The 23,292-nt window shown below is 39.8% G+C and overlaps 1 protein-coding gene across 3 annotated transcripts in view; it reads left to right on the forward strand.

Moving 5' to 3' along the window:
• Nucleotides 1-23,292, forward strand: part of Prkdc (protein kinase, DNA-activated, catalytic subunit) — a 170,654-nt gene that overhangs the window by 70,651 nt on the left and 76,711 nt on the right. For all 3 annotated transcript variants that reach the window (XM_075970668.1, XM_075970658.1, XM_075970648.1), the window contains exons 40-49: nt 5,704-5,831; nt 12,537-12,744; nt 14,032-14,210; nt 16,341-16,509; nt 16,954-17,019; nt 18,048-18,120; nt 19,797-19,945; nt 20,440-20,574; nt 20,734-20,853; nt 22,508-22,648. In XM_075970668.1, coding sequence (XP_075826783.1) covers nt 5,704-5,831; nt 12,537-12,744; nt 14,032-14,210; nt 16,341-16,509; nt 16,954-17,019; nt 18,048-18,120; nt 19,797-19,945; nt 20,440-20,574; nt 20,734-20,853; nt 22,508-22,648 — 1,368 coding nt within the window. The remainder of the gene's footprint in view (nt 1-5,703; nt 5,832-12,536; nt 12,745-14,031; nt 14,211-16,340; nt 16,510-16,953; nt 17,020-18,047; nt 18,121-19,796; nt 19,946-20,439; nt 20,575-20,733; nt 20,854-22,507; nt 22,649-23,292) is intronic.

A 23,292-nucleotide genomic window follows, 5' to 3' on the forward strand; every position in this document is an offset into this window, starting at 1 on the left:
ATTTTTTTCTTTTTTTTTATTAAAAATTTCTGCCTCCTCCCCGCCTCCCTTTTCCCTCCCCCACTCCCCACCTTCCTCTACCCCCCTCCCCCTCCCTCTCCAGTCCAATGAGCAGTCAGGGTTCCCTGCCCTAAGGGAAGTCCAAGGTCCTCCCCCCTCCATCCAGGTCTAGAAAGGTGAGCATCCAAACAGGCTAGGCTCCCACAAAGCCAGTACATGCAGTAGGATCAAAACCCAGTGCCATTGTCCTTGGCTTCTCATCAGCCCTCATTGTCCGGCATGTTCAGAGAGTCCAGTTTTATCCCATGCTTTTTCAGTTTCAGTCCAGCTGGCCTTGGTGAGCTCCCTTTAGGTCAGCCCCACCGTCTCAGTGGGTGGGTACACCCCTCGTGGTCCTGACTTCCTTGCTCGTGTTCTTCCTCCTTCTGCTCCTCATTTGGACCTTGGGAACTCAGTCCAGTGCTCCAGTGTGGGTCTCTGTCTCTATCTCCATCCATCGCCAGATGAAGGTTTTATGGTGATATGCAAGATATTCATTAGTGTGGCTATAGATTCGAGTCATTTCAGGCTCTCTCTCTTCAGCTGCCCAAGGACCTAGCTGGGGACATCTCTCTGGACCCCTGGAAACCCCTCTAGAGTCAAGACTCTTGCCAACCCTAAAATGGATCCCTTAATTAAGATATATACTTCCCTGCTCCCATATGTGTTATTTTTTTAAAAAAGAAAATAAACCATCTTTTTTCATTTTACATACCAATCCCAGTTTTCACTTCTTCCCCTCCTCCCATCCCATGCACCTCTCCCACCCTACCCCACCCCACCCCCATCCACTCCTCAGAGAGGGACAGGCACAATGCTTTGGGGAAGGTCCAAGGCCCTCCCTACTATATCTAGGCTGAGCAAGGTATCCATCCAAAGAGGATAGGTTCCCAAAAAGCCAATACAGGCAGCAGGGATAAATCCTGGTGCCACTGCCAGTGGCCCAAAAGTCTGCCTCAACCATACGACTGTCACCCATATTCAGAGTGACTAGTTTGTACCTATGTTGGTTCCTTCCCTGTCTGGCTGGAGTTGGTGAGCTCCCATTAGCTCAGGTAAACTGTTTTAGTGGGTGTCCCCATCATGGTCTTGACCTCACTCCTCCCACTCTTCAAATGGACTTTGGGAGTTCTGCCCTGTGCTCTGCTGTGGGTCTCTGCCTCATTTGCCATCAGTTTCTGGATAAGGTTTTGTGGTGACATTTAAGATACTCATCAATCTGATTACGTGGCAAGGCCAGTTCGGGCACCCTTTTTTCTATTTCTTAGGGTCTTAGCTATAAAAAACAGTGACATCTTGAAATTTGCATGCAAATGAATGGAACTAGAGAAAGCCATCCTGAGTAAGGTAATCCAGATCCAGAAAGATGAACATGGTATGTATTTACTCATAATTGGATATTAGCTGTAAAGCAAATGATATTGAACCTATAGTTCATGATCCTAGGGAAGCTAAGTAACAAGGTGAATCGTAAGAAAAACATACATAGATTCACCTGGAAAGAGGAAACAGAAAAGATTGCATGTCAAACTTGGGAGCATGGAGGTAGGGGCAAAGGGAGGATAGAAGTGAAGGAGGAAGGGAGAAGGGGAGAAGGGAGGGGAACTTGAGGGAACAGGATAGTCAAGATGTAGAGAAGACAGAAATGAGAGCAAGGAAAGAGATATTTTTATTGGGGAGGCTTTTATGGGGCTAGTAAGAAATTTGGCACTAGAGAAATTCCCAAGAATCCACGAGGATGACCCCAGCTAAGACTTAAAGTTCTTGTCATACAGGTCTTTCACTTGTTTGATAGAGTTACCCCAAGATAGTGTATGTTGTTTGTGGCTATTGTGAAGGGTGGTGTTTCTCTGATTTCTTTCTCAGCCAATTTATCATCTCTATATGGGAGGGCTACTGAATTTTTTGAGTTAATCTTGTATTCTGCTACATTACTGAAGGTATTTATCAACTGTAAGAGTTTCTTTCTTTCTTTCTTTCTTTCTTTCTTTCTTTCTTTCTTTTTTTTGTTTTTTTTTTTTTTGAGACAGGGTTTCTCTGGTTTTGGAGCCTGTCCTGGAACTAGCTCTTGTAGACCGGGCTGGTCTCGAACTCACAGAGATCCGCCTGCCTCTGCCTCCCAAGTGCTGGGATTAAAGGCATGCGCCCACCCCACCCCCCGGCTGTAAGAGTTTCTTGAGACAATTTTTTGGGTCATTTATGTATACTATCATATCATATACAAATAGTTAAAGTTTAATTTCTTCCCTTCCAATTTGTATTTCCTAGATCTCCTTTTGTTGTCTTATTGCTCTAGCTAGAACTAGTATTATACTGAATAGATATGGAGAGAGTGGATAGCCTTGTCTTGTTCCTGATATTAGTGAAGTTACTTTGAATTCCTCTTCATTTAGTTTGATGTTGGCTGTTGGCTTGCTGTATATTGCCTTCATTATGTTTAGGAATGTTCCTTGTATCCCTGATCTCTCCAAGATCTTTATTATTCAGGGGTGTTGGATTTTGTCAAAGGGTTTTTCAGCAGCTAATGAGATGATCATGTGATTTTTTTTTCTTTCACTTTGCATGTATGGTGATCAAGGGGATACAAATTGGAAGGGAAGAAATCAAACTTTAACTATCTTCAGATGATATGATAATATACATAAGTGACCCAAATTTATCCCAAGGAAGTCATACAGTTGATAACACCTTACATTGATGAATTTTCATATGTGGAACTATCCGTTCATCTCTGGGCTGAAGCCTCCTTGATCATGGTGGATAATGTTTCTGATATGTTCTCTGATTTAGTTTGCCACTATTCTATTGACCTTTTTTGCATCAGTGTTCATAAGGAAGATTGGTCCGTAATTCTCTTTCTTAATTATGTTGTTTATCAGGATTACTGTAGCCTTGTAAAAAGAGTTTGGCCGTGTTCCTTCTGCTTCTATTCTGTGAAATAATTTGAGGAGTACCAGTATTAGCATTTCTTATAAATTCTGGTAGAATTCTGCACTGAAACCAACTGGCCCTGGGCTTGCTTTTTTTTTTTTTTTTTTTTTTTTTTGGTTGGGAGAACTGTGATGACTATTTCTATTTCCTTAGAGTTGTAGGTCGATTTAATTTGTTTATCTGATCTTGATTTAATTTTAGTATGTGGTACTTTTCCAGAAAATTGTCCATTTTCTTTAAAATTTCCAATTTTATTACAGGTTTTTGAAGTATGACCTGATGATTTCCTAGATTTTCTAAGTGTTTGTTGTTATGTCCCCCTTTCCATTTCTGATTTTGTTAATTTGGATGTTCTCTCTCTGTCTTTTGGTTAGTTTGGATAACGGTTTGTCAATCTTGTTGATTTTCTTGAAGAACCAACTGTTTTTCTCACTGATTATTTGTATTGTTTTCTTTGTTTCTATTATATTGATTTTAGCCCTCAATTTAATTATTTTCTCTTTCTGGGTGAGTTTGCTTTTTTTTTTTTTTTTTTTTTTTGTTCTAGAGCTTTCAGGCGTACTGTTAAGTTGCTAGTGTGGGATTTCTCCAACTTCTTTATGTAGGCATTTAGTGCTATAAACTTTCCTCTTAGCACTGCTTTCTTTGTGTCCCATAAGTTTGGGTATGTTATGAGGTCGTTTTCATTGAATTTTAAGAAGTGTTTGATTTCTTTCTTATTTCTTCCTTGACCCATTGGCGATTCAGTTGAACATTGTTCAACTTCCATGTGTTTGTGGGCTTTCTGAAATTAGTGTTGTTGAATTCTAACTTTCAGCCATGATGATCCGATAAGATACATGGTGTTATTTCAATTTTTTGGTATCTGTTGAGGTTTGCTTTGTTACCAATTATGTGGTCAGTTTTTGTGAAGGTTCCATGAGGTGCTGAGAAGAAGGTATATTATTCTTTTGTGTTTGGGTGGAATGTTCTGTAGATGTCTGTTAAGTTCATTTGAGTCATAACATCTGTTAGTTCCCTTATTTTTCTGTTAAGTTTTTTTTTTTCTGACAGACCTGTCCATTGGTGAGAGTTGGGTTTTGAAACATTGTTTGTCTGTTAATGCTAAGTCATAGGGTAACGATTTTCAAGTCAAAGAATTTGGAGGGAGGCAGGCCAGGGGCAGGGCAGGGTAATTTTCCACTGGCATGTTATGTTCTTCATGGGGCTGATGTAGGAGGATCCCTTCAGCCTAGGATCTCAAGGCTGGTAGTAAAAAGAAAATCATCCATCTTAAAAACCAAACTGCTGCCGGGCGGTGGTGGCACATGCCTTTAATCCCAACACTCTGGAGGCAGAGGCAGGCGGATCTCTGTGAGTTCGAGGCCAGCCTGGTCTACAAGAGCTGGTTCCAGGACAGGAACCAAAAGCTATGGAGAAACCCTGTCTCGAAAAATCAAAAACAAAACAAAAACAAACAAAAAACCAAACTGCTACTAGAGATATAGTTATTTCACCTATACATCGCTTGCCTAGCTTGGGGAGAGTCCTGACTTCCATAACCAGGTCTCTTACTCTGCCTCCTCCATAGATGTAAGCCAACAGAAAAACAAACAAACAAAAAATAATCCCAAAGAGAACAGAGTCACTGACTAAAGAAACTGCAAAAATAGTTTCAGGAGTAAAGAAATAGAAATATCTTATTTATAAATTATAACAGGTAGGACATTTGGACATTATAAATATAAGAAAATTTTAAGTGATAATTCTCTGTTTCTGAAGATAAAATTGAAGGTGTCTCTTAGAATCTAAAAGTAGAATATATAGAAACATTGGGATAGAGAATGGACAGAGAATGACAAAAAGTAGCAACATTTGAAGACTATATTTGAAATTATATTTTTCTAATTAAAAGATTTTACATGTGTTTATTTGTATGTGTCTGCATGTGAATATGTGGGGGGATGTGAGTATAGTGTATGTGTGTGTGTGTGGCAGCTCACCTGCACACATCTGAGTGCCGTGTTGAGCATGTGGAAGGCCAGAGAACAACTTTCTTAATGTAGTTTTTCCTTTTCCAAAATGGGAGTCCTAGAGATTGAAGGCAAGGTACCCCGCCTGACATCCAGCATCTTTACCTGCTAAACCATACTGTTACCTCTTTCTCTATTTTTAAAATTCAAGTTACTAGACTGCACATGGTGGCACATTCCTGTAATCCTAGAACGTGAGAGATACCAGCATGATATGTTCATAGCCAGTCTCAGCTACATAGTAAGTTGGAGGCCAGCTTGGGCTACATTAGGCTACTTCTTCTTCTTCTTCTTTTTTTTTTTTTTTTTTTTGGTTTTTCAAGACAGGGTTTCTCTGTGGCTTTGGAGCCTGACCTAGAACTAGCTCTTGTAGACCAGGCTGGTCTCGAACTCACAGAGATCCGCCTGCCTCTGCCTCCTGAGTGCTGGGATTAAAGGCGTGCGCCACCACCGCCTGGCCCATTAGGCTACTTCTTACAACTGAAAAAATAAAAAGAACTGGAAAGATTACTCTGTGATTTAGAGCCCTCGTTGCTCTTGGCGAGGACCTGCTTTTAATTCCCATTACCCACAGCAGTTCATTTCTCCTGTTCCATGGGATCTAATGCCCTCTTCTGATTTTGGGCAACAAGCATGTATGTAGTGTGCAACTTGCAAAAGTCAGAGCTACAAACATTTTGACCATGCTGATAATAGATTTCTTTTTTTGTTCTATTTTTAGTTTCTAGATGCACTGGAATTATCTCAGAGTCCTATGTTATTTCAGTTGATGACAGATATTCTTTGTCGGGAACAGCAACATATTATGGAAGAATTATTTCAAACCACTTTCAAAAGGATTGCTAGGCGGTAAGTTATTTTAGTTCGGGATTCTCCAGAGCTGTATACACACTGTTTCTGAAGTGGGTGTGTTGCCTTCCTTGTTTAAAGACAAACAAACAAACTAAAAAACAAAACCATAAGGGATGGTGGTTCTCATAGCTCACTGCTACGTTTTTTAAATTATTTTTTCTCCATAACAGACTTTCTTATGAAAAAATTTCAAACCTGTTTAATACTACAGAACAAAATAGGCTCCTGGTAGAAGAGCATCGTTTTCCCAGCGTCATCCCACCACATTGTCTTTTTTCTTACTGCTGTGTTTTAAAGTCAGTGTGCATGTATATTTGCATCCATGTGCTGTGGAGCTCATACAAGCACTTTAAGAATCAGTTCCTTCCTTCTATCATATGGGTCCTGGTGGCCAGACTTGGGTTCCAGGCTTTGGTAAGTGCCTTCCTGCTGGTCCATCTCATAATCCTGCTGCTGTGTTTAAACTCAGATCCCTGGCCTGTTCATTTCACCTCAAGTCCTACTGCATGTCCGAAGTCATCCTCCTTTTAGTGGGTAGCACTATCAACTCAACAAAATTCTTAGAAACTCCGCATTCACATTGTAGTTGAACTTTTGTCTAGGCAGCAGTCTCTAGGGTTGAAGGAGCCTGACACTTCTGCATTGTCTTTATCTGGAGTTACCTGATTTGTCCCTCTTTTTACTTAACTGCTCATTCAGCTCTTGTCTTTCCTGTATATGGAAAATGAAGTCTAAAGAAAAGCTCAGTGACGGCTGGAGAGATGGCTCAGCGGTTAAGAACACTGACTGCTCTTCAGAAGACCCAGGTTCAATTCCCAGTACCTGCGTGGTGCTCATAGCTGTTTGTAACTCCAGTTCCAGGAGACCTGACACCCTCACACAGACATGAATAGAAGCAGAACTCAGAAGCTCAGTTAGATTCAGGTTCAGATTTTGGCAGGACTGCTTCGTGAGATTTAGGAACACCTGGAGTATGCTAGTGGTAGTTATTTGTAGTTCACTGCCATGTTCCCAGTGGTTTCAGTATCCATTTATGATGCTCTGAATCATTTATTTCAACCTCCTTTTTTGGTTTTTCTTTTTTTTTTGTTTAAATATTTATTTATTTATTTATTTATTTATTTATTTATTATGTATACAATATTCTGCCTCCATGTGTGCCTGCAAGCCAGAAGAGGGCGCCAGATCTCATTACAGATGGTTGTGAGCCACCATGTGGTTGCTGGGAATTGAACTCAGGACCTTTGGAAGAGCAGGCAATGCTCTTAACCACTGAGCCATCTCTCTAGCCCAAATCAGGGTTTCTCTGTGTAGCTTTGGAGCCTGTCCTAGCTCTCACTCTGTAATTTAGTAGGTAGAATTACACAGTCATAAGGAACGTGCCTTCACCAGATGGTGGAGGCAGAGGCAGGTGAATCTCTGAGTTCGAGACAAAGCTAGTTCCAGGACAGCTAGAGCTGTTTCACAGAGAAATCCTGTCTCAGGGAAAAAAAAAAAAGAATATACTTTCATGACTAGACAGTCTCATTAACTAATATACAAGTTGGTAGTGCATAGGCAGGAATCAGAAGTTCAAGGTCACCCTGTGCTCCCTGAGCAATTTGAGATATTTGACTTTTAAAAAAATGTATTTTGGGCCAGATGATGGTGGTGCATGCCTTTAATTCCAGTACTTGAGAGGCAGAGGTAGGTGGATCTGCGAATTCTAGGCCAGCCTAGTCTACAAAATGACTTTCAGGGCTATACAGGGAAACTCTGTCCCAGAAAAAAAAAAAAAAAAACAAATGAATGGGTGGGTGGGTGATGGTGGATGGATGGATGGATGGATGAATAAATGAAAAAACGAATGAATGAATGAAGAAATAAATGTGTTCTGGAGCAATACAGTGTAGAAAAATGAGGCACATGTGCCTGGTTTTTGTAAGAAATAGTAGTATTAAATCATTTTATGTTGAATATGTTCACCTCCATCTCCTTGCACTAACTCCTCCTAGATCCACCACACACAGACCCTTCCCCCAACCCAGCAGTGTACCCCCTCCCCTTTTTTATCAACCCGTCCATTGAGATTTTTTTATTTCTGGGTATGGGAGCCATCCATTGAAGTGTGGTCTACCCACCAGGAGCCACACTCTTAACTTTAAGTCTCTTCCTGCTGTAGAAGTCATCAACTTTCATGGCTCCTCAGTTACAGGTAGGAATTCATGAACCCCTTTGTGGTGATATCTCGTTTGTACTCTAACAAATAAAGCTTTCCTAATGGTCAGAGGGCGGGGCTACCCACTAGTTAAACATAGAGGTCTGGAGGTCTGTACAGACAGACAGGAAGTGGTATAGTTGGGAGGAGAGAGGAGTTAGCAAGGAAAGAGTTGGGTCTGGCTTGCTCCTTTGTCTGTCTGGTCTTTCAGCATTTACCCGATATCTGACTCCACGTTTTTATTATTAAGGTCAGTTAGAACTTGTGCGACACACTTCTTTCCATCTCGTGCTAGAATGGCTTGTTCAGATCTTGTCCAAGCAACCACTGCCGCTATGAAACACTGTTCTCATCCATTCCTTCCCCACCTCTGGCTCTGACATCTTTCTGCCTCCCCTTCCAAGATGGTCCCTGAGCCTTGGGGATGGGGGTGACATAACTGTCCCATTTATGGCTGAGCCACTCCTCGGTACTTGTCTGCATTTGACCACTTGTGAGTTTCTTCCACCGTCCACTGCACAGAGAAGCTCTGTTCATGTTGATTGCTGATTTTTAAAGTAATGTTATGACTATTTCTAAGTATAATGATAAAATTTTAGTTAGCATTTACATACATTGGATTTGTAAATATCCTTTTAAATTAATAAGAGTTACATCTTGAAACTTGGAAGATTGGATCATCAGGTAAAGGAACCTGTCACCAAGTTGTAACCTGAGTTACGAACTGAATCCCACTATTTGTCCCGGAACCGTGTGACATTTCGTCTACCTCTGTTTCACCATTGTCTTGGTGCTGTTCTGCTGCTGCGTCTGTGCAGACACCATGACAAACACGGCTTACAGAGGAAAGCATTTGATTGGGGGCTTGCCTACAGATTCAGAGTTAGTCCATGCTCATCATGGCGGGAAGTAAGGCAGACGTAGTGCTGGAGCAGGAGCTGATAGTTTCCTTCCTGATCTGCAGTCAGGAGACAGACAAGTGAGACTGTGCCTGGTGTGGGCTTTTGAAACCTCAAACCCAGCACTCCTACACCTTCTCCAACAAGGCCGCACTTCCTTATCTTTCCTAGACAGTCCGTCAACTGGGAGCCAAATATTCAAATATATTCATGTATGTGGGCAATTCTCATTCACATTTTACAGAATTTTGTTTTCGTTTTTTAAGAAAAGGTTTTTGTGTGTAGCCCTGTTTGTCCTGGAACTTGGTCTATAAACCAGACTGGCCTAGAACTTGGAGATCCACCTGCTTCTGCTTCCTGAGTGCTGGGATTAAAGGCATATACCACCATGCCTGGTTCCACCATATACATTTAAGAATAGTATTCAGTGATAATTTTTAGGGACTTGACTTAGTAGGATCATTAAAGAACCCATCCCAAACCTTAGCTCAGGCAACAACAAATTTGCTTGTTTTTCTTTTTTAACTTGTTTTTTCTAAATATGTTTTGGTAAATGCCCCCTCCCCATTTAGTTCTGTTTGTCAGGGTCTCACTGTGTGGCAGCCCAGGCTGGGAGCTCACTGTCAATCAAACTAGTCTCAAACTGCTAGAGATCCATCTCCCCCTGCCTCCCAAATGCTGAGACTAAAGTGTATGTATGCCGTTATCACTTCTGGGTTTCTGAATCGGCATAATGGTTTTTTTGAGCTTCATCTATGATAAAGCATGAAATGATAATTTATTCATTTTTACTGACATCTCTTTAAAAAACCATAATTAGCCAACCTGTAACATTGTCACAGTAGCAGAGCAGGAATCATTTTGAGCACGTGGGAAGCATTCTTTAAAATAGACCACGTGGTAGGCCACAGACAAACAGTTCTCTCTCTTTTATTGGTATGGGGGAGCGGGGCGTTGGTGCGTGTGCCACAGTGCATAGGTGGAGGTCAGGAGACAGCTCTCACGAGTCTCCTTCTACCATGTGGGTCCCAGGGACAGAGCTCAGGTCCTCAGGCTCAGAGACAGGTATCTCTGCCCACTGAGCCATTTTGCCAACCACACACAAACAATTAGTAAATTTAAAGAATTAAAACATATAAAGTATATTCTTTGGCCACATGATATTAAAATAAAAATCAACAATAGAAGGAAATTTGAGACATCTGAAAATATTTCTCAGCAGCTAACTAATTAATTCCATATTTCTAAAAATTCTTGGGACAAACAAGAATGATAAGAAATGTCAGATGTATTTTCATCTGAGTCAAATAAAAATATCTGCATGCCAAGTGTATGAGATGAAGCAGAAGCAGGGCTTAAAGGAAAGTTTGTGTGTTCTAATGACTTAGAAAACAAAGATTATTTTGTAATCTAAAACTGTTTTATATGAATCAAACATTTTATCACAAACAAATCCCAGTCCCAGCAGGCCTCAATACTGAACATTACAAAATATATCGAATGTATCATACTGTATATTTAATAAACTTATTCAAAACTAAAACTAAGAATATCATAGATCATTCTCTAGACCGTAGGAAACACTGATCTACGGAGTTGGTCCCCTTCCCACCATGTGTGTTTCAAGAATCAGATGAGGTTGTAAGGCCCAGCAGTGAGCACCTTACTCACTGAGCCATTGTAAATGGCCTGACAGAACAACTTGATAAAATCGAATACTCATATCTGTGTAATCCCATAAGTGGGCAGATACTTAATCTAAAAGCCTGGATGGGATGTCTTCCTCTTGGGGTTGGGAATGAAACAGGAATTTGTGTCTTCTCTGCTCAGATTCAACATAATTATGAAGGTGTTGGACATTATAGGGAAGCAAGAAAACGAGTTAAAAGACAGATTAGTTTTTACTACTAACTTTTTCTCTTATTTCCCCCTTAATTATATTTATACTTCTTTTCTTACTCTTTTTACTCCCTTTCTAGTTCTCTTTTAGTCTAACATTATAGGATTTAAAACAATAATTTTTTTTTCTTCTTTCCTTAAAATGTCTCTTACTGTTTTTCTTTTTGTTTTGTTTTGGTTTCGGTTTTTTTGGTTTTGTTTTGTTTTTTCGAGACAGGATTTCTCTGTGTAGCTTTTGGAGCCTGTCCTGGCTAGCTCTTGTAGACCAGACTGGCCTCGAACTCACAGAGATCCTCCTGCCTCTGACCCTGATTGCTGGGATTAAAGGCACGCGCCACCACTGCCCGGCTACTTACTGCTTTTCTTTTTTGTTGTTGTTATTTTGTTTTTATATTTGTTTTTTTTTTTTTTGAGACAGGGTTTCTCTGTGTAACAGCCCTCACTGTCCTGGAACCAGGCTGGCCTCTAAGTCACAGAGATCTACCTACCTCTTCCTCCTGAGTGCTGGGATTAAAGGTGTATGCTGCCAGGCCTGGCTGCTTTTCTTTCCGTCTTTCTTTTCTTTTTGAATAGTTTCATGTTTTAACCTATTTATGGTTTTGAGATTACAATATAATTACAACATTTCTCCCTTCCTTTTCTTCCCTCCAAACCCTACCTTATACCCCTTCTTGTTCTCTTTCAAATTCATGGTCTCTTTTCTCACTCATTAAGTGTTATTACATGCATATATGATATACATATCTGCTCCTAAATATAGCCTGCACAGTCTGTGTGGTGTTACTTGCATGTATATGTTGTCAGGGCTGACCATTTGGTGTTGGATAACCAATTGCTGTGCTCTTCCCTGGGGAAGACTATTTCTCCCACTCTCAGTGCTCCTCAGTTGACTGTAGTTCTTTATGTAGGCTTCAGGATGTGTGGGCTTTTCCCCATCCATGTTAGCGTGTCCATTGGTGTCATCCTTATTCAGCTCTTATTTGGGGGGCACGGTGAAATTTTGTGGGTGTAGCTCTGACATGACTAGCAGGCATAATCTCACAGCAAATTTCCTTTTCTTGCTTCTCATTACAGTGTTTTCAATAACACAATCATAGTTTACTTTATCCTACAATATGTAAAATATACTTCCAAAGATAGTACCAATTGTTCTAGTTCCTTTTCTTTTTTGCAGTAAAACACCCAGACTTAGAGATATTTTTAGGAGGAAAGAGCTCATTTTATATGTGTGGTAATTAACATCAATTAGGCATGCTTTTAAAAAAAACTAGAATTTAATTTCTTTTAGATTTAGTTTTTTTTCAGTTTAATTTTATGTATTGTTGCTTATTGTGGGGTGGGATACTTGTGTTTCAATGCGTGTATGGCAGTCAAAAGGCAATTTTTTGAGTCTGTTACCTCCTACCACCATGGACTATGGGATCCTTTATTATTTTGTAATTAGTAATCACTGGAGTATGTAAAATACTTTTTCAAAACATGTCATTTTGGGGTTGGAGAGATGGCTCAGTGGTTGAGAGTATTGCCTGCTCTTCCAAAGGTCCTGAGTTCAATTCCCAGCAACCACATGGTGGCTCACAACCATCTGTAATAACATCTGGTGCCCTCTTCTGGCCTGCAGGCATACACACAGATAGAATATTGTATACATAACAAATAAATAAATATTTTTTTAAAAAAACATGTCATTTTATCTCTTTTTCTTAGGAGTCCACATGTCACACAATTAAATCTTCTGCAAAGCGTGTATACGATGTTCCGGAAGGATGAGCTGCCTTCCAATGTCACTCGCCAAGCATTTGTGGATCGCTCTCTCCTCACCGTACTGTGGCATTGTGACTTGGACACACTGAAAGAGTTCTTCAGCAGAATTGTGGTGGATGCCATTGATGTGTTGAAGTCCAGATTTACAAAGGTATATCGTACACAGTAGTAGAGAGATTGGGTAGCATGGTGTGCTCAGTCAGATGTTTTTGGAGCATTCCCTCTGCATCCAATAGCAAGCTGTGGCCACATGGATCCATACTACTTTCCTCTAACAACTGACTGGCCCCACAGTGGCTTAGAATAACAGGTATACTGTGTGTCTGCATGCCCAAGTCTGTGTTCAGTTACACCAGGCCTAGGTTATGTCTGCAGGCCATGCTCTCTCTTCTCAGGTGCTTTCATAGAAAAGGCTTTCCTTGTCTTCATGCCTCCCATGGCTTTGACATGCGGGTCTGTTTCTTGCGGCGAGCTCCCTGACCAGCAGGAAGGAACAGCCACCAGACGAGGATTCTTCTCAAATCACGCTTTATTGGAGCCTCTTAGTTGTAGGGAGAGCAGAAAGCAAGGGACCCGGAGCTCTGAACTATAGCTGCTTATATAGGGAGTCTGCCTAGCAACTTTTGATACTTTGATACTTTAACTGCTTTTCTGGAGACCCACCGGCAGGAAAGAAAGCAGGGGAACATCCTTGTCAATTACAGACCAGGATGTTCCCCTGCCGGTCAGGGGAAGTGTGGGCAGCTAGATCACAACAACTCACCCTGTTTTCCGGTGGAAGAACTGCACCCTAATATGGAGTTATCTATCAAGCGAGGCTGGGGCCAAATGCCGTCTTGTAATGGCAGCTATTCAAATCGGCTCCCAGCAGTTTCTCTCTCTGCCTCCCTCACCATGCTGCCCTTTCTTGTCTAATCTCTGTCTACCTCACTTGCATGGAACTTGATATCCCCCCTAGTAAATCCAATCTAACCACTCTTCTCAGTGTCTTCAATTTAATAATGACTGGTGAGTCTCTTTATGTCATATGAAAAGTTAGGTTCCAGGGATTGAGCATTATCTGGACAGTTTTAATAAAGTAAAGTGAGGGTATAATTCAGCCCTTCTCAGACTCCTGTTGGTAAACACAGATCACCAAATGGCTAATAAATAAAAACATCAAAAATATATAAAAATGTATATGTTGTGTTTTGCATTTTCACCTACTGTTTCTATGACTTCAATAAGACTTGACAAACATTGCATATTTTGGACTTACTATGTGTACATTTTGTATTACTTCCTGTTTACCCCATATGACATAGCAATGTTGTTTCCACATTGGGAACCCTGAACAAGCAGACTACTCTCTTCTACCTGAATGTATTAAGAATTAAATTTGATGTTTAAACATGTTGTTTTTATGTTTGATAAGACCAAAGATGTTATATCTTTTCAGGTAAATGAATTTGCCTTTGACACTCAAATCACCAAGAAGATGTGCTATTACAAGATACTAGCCGTGATGTATTCTCGTCTTTCAAAAGATGATGTTCACTCTAAAGAATCTAAAATTAATCAAGCTTTCCACGGTTCCTGTGTTGCAGAAGGAAATGAACTTACAAAGATACTTCTTAAGTAAGCTTACTTCATTTGTGGTTGTGTTTAATTTGTTAATATTTAGGGTAATTATACATTTTTGTTTTTACTTTTATAGATTTTTTTGTTTCTGTTTTTGTTTTTTTTTTGGTCTGTGTATGTATATACACCAGTGTGTGTGCCTGGTAACTGGAGGTCAAAAGAAGGCATCAGATTCCCTAGAAATGTAGTTACAGAGGTGTGAGCTCCATGTGGGTTCTGGGAACTGAACCTCTTATGTAAGAACTCTGCAAGAGCAAAGAGTGTTCGTAACTGCTGAACTATCTCTCCAGACCTTGTGGTACATGTATTTTAAATGCATTGATATAATGTGATTTAAATGTCTTAGATAAGCAAAGTGCTTTGTTTTCTTCTACATAAAGTACTTGTATGAACTTAATGGTGTTGTTGGGCAGCAGGTACTTAGCTTTTGTTAAATGTGTTTGTGTCTGTCTGTGAGACTGTGTGCCATGTTTGTGTGGGCACCTTTCAAGACCTGAAGGTGTCAGATTCCCCAGAAATGGAGTTACAAGCAGTTGGGAGCCTCCTGGTATATACTGGGAGCTGACTCAGGTCATCTGGGAGTGCTCTTGTCAGCCGCATACTTAGCTTTCATAAAGAATGAAACTCTTGGCTGGAGCTCTGAGATAGAGCTTGCCTCGCAAGTTAACGCCTCAGATTTAAACTCTTTCACATTTTCCCTACTACTGCTTCTCCTCAGAATGGATTAGTATATTAATGCATTTCAGTAGCATGGAGTACAGTAAGAAATTATAGTTTTTCTATCATTTGAAATTGAAAAGCTCTCTGCAAAGCATAAACTAATGAAACATATTTTCTCTACAAATTGTCTTCTAATGAAGTCCTCCCAGATTGGACAGACTTTACTGGTCTCATTTTGCATCTCAGACATGCATTCTTCTTTTTCACCCTAGTCCACACCTTATCTTCTCAGTGGATGATATCACCATCTGTCCATTTGTATATGCAGGAAACATAGGAGCTGCATTCATTTCTTCATTTGACTGTCCCTAACCTCCATTAGTACCCAGTTGGTAACCAAATGTAATCAGTTTGGTCCTTTATTGTTCCTCAAAGTAATGCACTAATATCTTTTCCCTTTTGTGTGTCGTGTCCTAACTTGGACTGCTTTCTAAGGTGTTACAGTTGTCTCATTCTGAATTATTTCTCTGCTAGGCTTGTCTTTCTTTGCTGTTGCCTCTACTGCAGAATCATAATCAACTGGAATGCAAGTCCAGTCTATTGTCTTCAGCAGGGCTGACCCAAGGTGTAGATATTGCTGAGTCTGTGGGCCATGTAGTCTCCAGCAGGTCTCATAGCATACTATGAACAAGCCGTAAATTATATCTAAATATATGTGCATGGTTGTTTCAAGAAAACCTTTGAAAAGTAGGGGCTATCTGAGTGGTTTATTGAACCCACTCTGCAGGATGAAATACACACCTCTTAGTATGGTAGGTAAACTCTGCTGAGAACACCTTCTTCCTTTCCCTCACTTTGCAAACATTTATTGTATCTACATCCTCGTGATAACGCCACACAACTTTTCTGAGTGCCCCTCCTGTCTGCTAATAATATCTATGTACATTTATGCTTTAGCCAACTTACAACTCAAAGTTCAGCTTAAGTCATGCACAGTGGCATGCATGTGGGGGGCCACAGTGCTTCTTGAGGCTCTTATATAAATAGGGGAGCTCTTGGGCACAGGAATTAAAGGCCCCATTCGACAACACTATGAGACCCTTTCTCTTAACAATCTCTATAACTCCAATTAAAAAGCAACAAAAACCAAATAAAATCCTTAGCTCAGGTATTTTTCCCTTAAGTCTTTTGTTAGCACCTTGGATTTTTGGTCCATATTCTTGCTTCCTCATCCTGAGTGTGCTTGCTGTTGCACTTAACACTATGTTATCAAATGTGTGCACATGTCCCGTGCTATGAGATGATAATGTGTTTGTTTGTATATTTCTAACACCTAGTACTGTGCTGGGAAAATCATGACACCTGAGATTAGCTGAATTGAATTAGGTTTTATTTTCTAACAGCTACTGATTCAAACGTTGACGTCCCTATTAAGTAAGTTGATGTTCATTCTGAGCTCATCTGCAGGTCATGCCATGATGCCTTTACAGAGAACATGGCAGGGGAGAGCCAGCTGCTGGAGAAGAGAAGACTTTATCATTGTGCTGCATACAATTGTGCCATTTCTCTAATATGCTGTGTCTTCAATGAATTGAAATTTTACCAAGGTTTTCTGTTTAGTGAAAAACCAGAAAAGGTGAGTGTTCCCAGGGACGTTCCCTATGGCTGACTGACACTGGAGGATTGGAGGATTTCAACCGTTGAAATTTTACCAATTAAATTTATATCATATTTCCAACTCTCCTATAGTGTTAAATATTAGGGCATTGCCTCTGAAGTTCTCTGATTTTGGGGGTGTGTAATTGGAGATTGAAATGAGTATCTTTGAGATGGCTTCTCATGTATCCCAGGTTTGCCTCAAATTCACTGTGTAGCTCAGTGACCTTAGACTTAATTCTTTTACCTCAGCCTTCCAAGAGATTACAGCTATCTACCACTCTATATGCTGCTGAGGTCAGAGCCCAGAGTCCTACCAATTGATCCACACACCCAATATACTGTGACTTATTCAATAGAATCATCCCTTTTGTATTCTTACTCATGAAGTCAGATATTTTCATATAGGTTTTTCTTTTTATAGAACTTGTATATTTTTGAAAATTTGATAGACCTCAAGCGTTGCTATGCATTTCCTATAGAAGTTGAGGTAAGTAAAATTTTCAACTTTGTTTCTAAATTAAAAATATTATCAACTATTATAGGGAAAAAGCAGGTTTTCTTTTTGAACATGCTAAGTATTCATTTGCTCTCAACTCCAAAATCAGGTAGTTTTGTGTTCTTATAAAACTGGCAACTGTAAAGTCTAGCAATTCCAAGTGTCCTTTCACATGACTGTACCGGCATTCGTCAGCATTTACTTGTTCCTTCTCTTGATTGTGAATGAAAGTATCAATAAAAAGAATTTGATTTCTGAGTAATTTTCTCCGATAAAAGAATTAAGATTTATACTGATGAGTCTGGCCCGGATTGGGTAACCTGGACAGTGGGGAAGTCAGGGGAAGAGCTGGAAGATTTGCTGCAGAAGGTGGGATTCATTTGGTTAGCTAGGCTCTGCTTGCAGCCTCGGCAGTGGGTGGGAAGATGACGGTGGCTGCTTTCACATCACATTGCAAGTGGGAAAGTGGGCAGACCACTAAACTTACATCCACAGGTTGTCCTTCTCCCTCACAGCTGTTGACCTGACCATCTCAGAGTGTCTCATCCATGCTCCGGAATGGGCTCGTTTGGAATAAGAATAGGAATGAAAATAGAATGTTTTCCCCTGGGCATGCGTTGAAAGAATGAAAACAAAAATAACAAATTGCCCAGGCTTGTCTAAGCATGAACACTTGCTGTGTTACCTGCAAAGCACAATAAGGTGCTATAGTACATCATAGCTTACAGCTGAGAAAGCTTAGACTCAACTCAAAGGTCAAGTGAGAACTGTCAATCATACAGGCTTGTAAAAGCACCAAGCAGAGAATCATACCCAAGCTAAGTGTTTCAGTTAGGTTTGGGGACATCTATGGGAAAGGCTGGGCTTGAAAACACATACATACTTCTTTTTTATGAATGGTTTTGAATACTTTTAAATTTAGTTAGTAATGGAAGGAGGGTCTAGAATATTACTAAAACAAAAAAGATGTGACCATGAATCTAAAACATTTTAAATGGTGTATTTGTTTTACCTAATAGGTTCCAATGGAAAGAAAGAAAAAGTACATTGAAATTAGGAAGGAGGCCAGGGATGCAGCAAATGGGACTTCAGGTAGGACACTTTCAGAGTGATTTGGAATGCTTCTAGTAGTTGATACTTGTTTATTAAAATGAAAACAAAAAGAGTGACCAACAAAATGACTCAGTGAATAAAAAGTTCTTTCTTCATAAAACCTATGACCTGAGTTTAAACCCTGGAACCTGTATAAATAAGCTGGATACAGTGGTGCACATCTGCCATCCTAGCATTCCCTCAGTGGGTGACATACCACCCCCATGCTCACAGGACGGCTGGCATGCTGTGCGCAATGCAGCAGCAGAAAGGAGGCCTGTCTTTTCAAAGTGGAAGGAAAGATCCTTCTCTCAAAAACATATTCCCTGACCTTCACTCATACACCATGATACACACTTGCCTACACACACACACATACACAAACACACACACCACAATATGCAAATATGTAGTAATAATGATTTATAATTTTTTGTTTTGTTTTATTTTGAGACATGATCTTGATATTGTAGTCCAGGCTGCCCTGTAACACACTATGTAGATCAGGCTGGCCTCAAACTCACAGAAATCCACCTCCTCTACCTCTCATAGTTCCGGAACTATAGGCATATGCTTCCATGCCCAGCAATGAATTATTTTATTTTATTTATTTATTTATTTTTGTTTGGTTGGTTTTTTTTTTTTTTTTTTGGTTTTTTCGAGACAGGGTTTCTCTGTGGCTTTGGAGCCTGTCCTGGAACTAGCTCTGTAGACCAGGCTGGTCTCGAACTCACAGAGATCCGCCTGCCTCTGCCTCCCGAGTACTGGGATTAAAGGCGTGCGCCACCACCGCCCGGCTCCAATGAATTATTTTTAATAAAAACTATTTTAATCACTCCAAAATGTTAAAATTTAATTTGGTTACTTTTTTCTCATGTGGCAGCTAATGTGTTTTGTTATTTGAACATACCTTGCGTTTTTATTAATTATATTCTGGGCTAAATGTAAACCCTGTCCTGATTCCACACTCCTAAACTCCCCACCTTCTTGCATTTGGCTTAGAACAGAGCTGCCAAGGCCCTTGACCTGCTGCCTGACACACCTACCGCTCTCTCTGCTCCCCATTCCACTCCAGCGCTACAGCATCCTGTCTGTCTGTTGGCCCTAGACTTGCTTTGACCCTCCAATGATCTCAGCTGGAAGCAATAATGTGCCTTGGAGCATTTTGTTTGCTATCAGCTTGTCAAAGAGACTGCCCCCAGTCCCTCTGATTAAACTTTATCTTCTCTCCTTTCACATGCTCCTTGTTTTGATGTATTTAAATGCTTATTTGTTTTTATAGCTTATTTTTTTATTTGAAAATAAAAATTTGGACCTATTTTCTAAATTCTTGACATATTTTATATCAGCTATTTCCAGTAGTATTCCTACATCTGTTATATTTGATGAGCAGAATATACATTAAAATTTTAATAGGTGTTTCTATTAAAAATTGCATCCAGTTTAATTAGATTTGTTTGTCTGTGACAGTAGAGAGTAACTAGTCAATAGTAGAAAAAGCAAGGGAGCTTTTCCTGGGTTCCATTTGCTTATCTGTACAGTGGACTGGAAGAGCAGGATCGGTGAAAGCCTTAGCTGAAGCATCCTTTAATTTCAATATTATTTGAGTTTTGAGAAATATTTCTTAACTGGTTGTATTTGAGTACAAATATATTTCCTTTCTGTTTATTTTTCAGGCAGTCCTCATTATATGTCTTCATTGTCATATTTCACAGAGAGTAGCCTAAGTGAAGAAATGAGTCAATTTGATTTTTCAACTGGAGTTCAGAGCTACTCGTATAGCTTCCAAGATCGTAAACCTTCCACTGGCCATTTTCAGAGACGGGTGATGACATTTCACATGTTAAGAGTGTTGTTGCGGTTTCTAATGAGCTACTGCTGTGCCTAGTAATTGTTAGGGAATCAGGCTTTCTGTCAGCCTCAGTTGCCCTGGAATAGTAATGTTGATTTGGAGAACTTCTAAAGTGTAGGCCAGGTCCTTTGATTGTTAACTCAGCAATCAGATTTCATCAGTTAGAGGTCAAGACCTCACAGGAATGAGCATAGGGATAGAGCTGAGGTCAAGACAGCAGGGGTGGTCAAACTGAGGTGTGCCTTGGCAAACGGCAGTCAGGGCTTATGTGCTGGACTGTAAGGAAAACCTGAGGTTCTGTTCACTCTTTGGTTGTAAATTAAAACATCCCAAGTGTACTTTATATTATTACCAAATTATTAGTTTTAGCTAAGTTATATTGTTTTCAGCTATTGCCGCTTAAATGAGCTTCTTGTATCCACTGTCATTTGTCAGTGGCATCTGCATTGCTGGGTTCTTTTTCATAGGAACAAGATCCCACGACCCAAGGTGACATCCTGGAGTTAGAGATGGATGAGCTCAACCAACACGAATGCATGGCTACCATGACAGCCCTGATTAAGCACATGCAGAGAAATCTGATTACACCCAGGGTAGAAGAGGTATTTTTCTCCTAATCTTATGTTTTTCTCAATGTTATCCATTGGTGTTACTTCAGGGATTAGCTTTCATATTGACTAAACCACACCACACATTAAAGAGACAGATTCTAGGATGTTCTTTTACTACAGTTTTCAGAGTAAGTGTGTGTTTTACTTCAGGATTCGAAGCCAAAAGATCTTCCTCCTTGGATGAAATTTCTTCATGACAAACTAGAAAATACATCAGTCCCATTAAATATCCGTCTCTTCTTAGCCAAGCTTGTTATTAATACGGAAGAGGTATGTAATTTTATTTTTTTAAATTTAGCAGTTCGGGGCAGTTTTGAGCATCCACTTTGAAAACACTACAACGATGGAGTGTTAAAGAAATAGAATGTGGAATTGTTATTCTTGCAATAAATCAATCAAACACATTTTTACAGTTCTTCAGAATGCTTTGGTCAAACGTGTCAATTAGTATCGGGAGTTAGAGGTGAACTTTCTATATGGTGTGTTTGGTACCTTTCTAAGGCTGCTAGCCTTCTTTGTTTACTATAGCAGATAAATGGGTTAAAATATTCCTGTTATCTTATGAAAAATGGCTATCTTTATCCAGGTAATAGGTAAATACATTAGGTTTTCTGCATATAACATATGCCAGAAAGGTGTACTCCCACCAGTAGAAGCCCTACTGTCCCAGGATACAGTGAGGCTTGTACGGTGGCTTTGCAGGCCAGACATCCAAAATCAAAGGTGGCTCCTCTGATCCTGTACTGGTCTCGGGCATTCTCTGCATGGGGTTGATGTTCTTATATTCATACTGCCTCCTTAGTGTTTTTGTCTTTAAATTTCCTTTTTATAAGGGCTTAGTGTGTCCTCATACAGAAATATAAATATAAAGAGAAGTATAAAGAAATAACCTGTCTCCAAATAAGGTCATTTTTTGAAAGTTTTTTTGGAGAACAACAGATTAGGGGGGGGCATACAGTCCATAATATTCAGGACCACAAATGATTTCTAGTTCATGTTCTTCCAAATGCTGATTTAATAGCTGCCACAGAAGAGCTGGGCACTATTGGTTGATTTCTCAGAGCTGACAGGAAAGCCTGTTACACTGCCACTTTGATTTATACGGCTAAAACTGAGGGCCTGGGGAGGTTTCTTGGACATGATCCTGGAGCCTGGTATATGTGTCTGTAGATTTCTTGACCTTTTGGCTAAGAATAAGTGTAGACTGGAAGGAACGCTTAGGGTTCTGGTCTCCAAAAGGAGGTAACTCAGACAGTTTTCACCTTACAGAACAAACTTATATTTGCATTCATTTTTAACATTTCAGCCTTTAGGTGTTTGTTATACTATAATACCATGATAAAGAATTTCACATGTGTATAGTTTACAGTAAAACTAGAGATATACACAGAGTATGCTAGATAGTTTTGATCCTATGGGCATCTCCTTGGAAAGGAGAAGATGGGAAGACTAGAAGATAGTTTCGATTATTCCACCAAAGTGACATTCTGCAATTTTAAAGTAATGAAATTTAATTTGGTATATGTATATTCTTACTAGATTCCAGAGATTTTTAAAATGTGTTTAAAAAAGAGTGACTTAGAACATAGGAAGAAATTAAAATAGTTAAATACTTGTGCCTTCTGGTTTTCATAACTTTATTTCTTATATTTTTACACATGTGTATTAAATAATTTTCTATAGCTACATATTACTCAGGACAGAGTTGTTGAATTTTAAATAATGAGATACATTGTAAATATATGTCTATTGAATATTTAGGTGTCCTTGAGCTGATTCAATGTAAATCGAATCTTACTGAGTTTGGTAAATGGAAGATTTCTATGAAGTCATAAATTGTCAGCTGATGGAGAACATATCTGTGTGTTAATACTTTAGTCTTGAGAGCAGTTATCTATATTTGGCATTTAAATTTTCTCTGTAGGTCTTTCGCCCTTATGCAAAGCACTGGCTCAGCCCCTTGCTACAGCTGGCTGTTTCCCAGAACAACGGAGAAGGAATTCACTACATGGTGGTGGAAATAGTAGCTACTGTTCTCTCTTGGACAGGCGTGGCTACGCCTACAGTAAGTAGCTATGCTACTGCTTCGCTTAAGTAGTAATATATCATTCTTTTTCTGATGCCCTACATTGGGGGTGTCAGGTGCGTTAATGTCCCTGTGACATGATGTTGCTGTTTTAGCTCTAGTTGCATGGCTATAATGCACCTATCTCCATTGTAGCACTGCTTACTTTTATCTTCTAGCTACCTTGGTAATCCCTTTGCCCTTGCCTTTCTTACTATAAACTGTTAGGTGTTGTTTTGTTTATTGTTTTTATTTGCTAGGAGACTGGAACCTGGGTGACAGAACTGTTGAGATTGTCTCTATAATTGAGAGCATCTTCTGTGCTTCAGGTCCCTGGATTTGGGGACACTTACATGATAGTTTATTCACTCTCACAGTGTTAGCTGCTATCCAGGAAATTGTTGTGAGTGACTGCCAAGGAACTGCCATTGCCTCTTAGAGCAGATGGTTTGGACCCTTGTAGGTGGGTGTGGTGGAGCTTTGTTTACTCATTTGGAAACATGAACATGAGTAGTGTACAAAGGTGTGCATAAGTTTATCACATGCAACATCTTTAATAGACACTTGGGTAGCTTTTTCATATCTTAGTGTCTGGATGTCCCTATTTTGTTTATTACACAATAAACTAAATCTAGATTTCTTGG

This window comes from Microtus pennsylvanicus, chromosome 1, assembly GCF_037038515.1.
Source record: "Microtus pennsylvanicus isolate mMicPen1 chromosome 1, mMicPen1.hap1, whole genome shotgun sequence".
Taxonomy (NCBI): Eukaryota; Metazoa; Chordata; class Mammalia; order Rodentia; family Cricetidae; genus Microtus; species Microtus pennsylvanicus.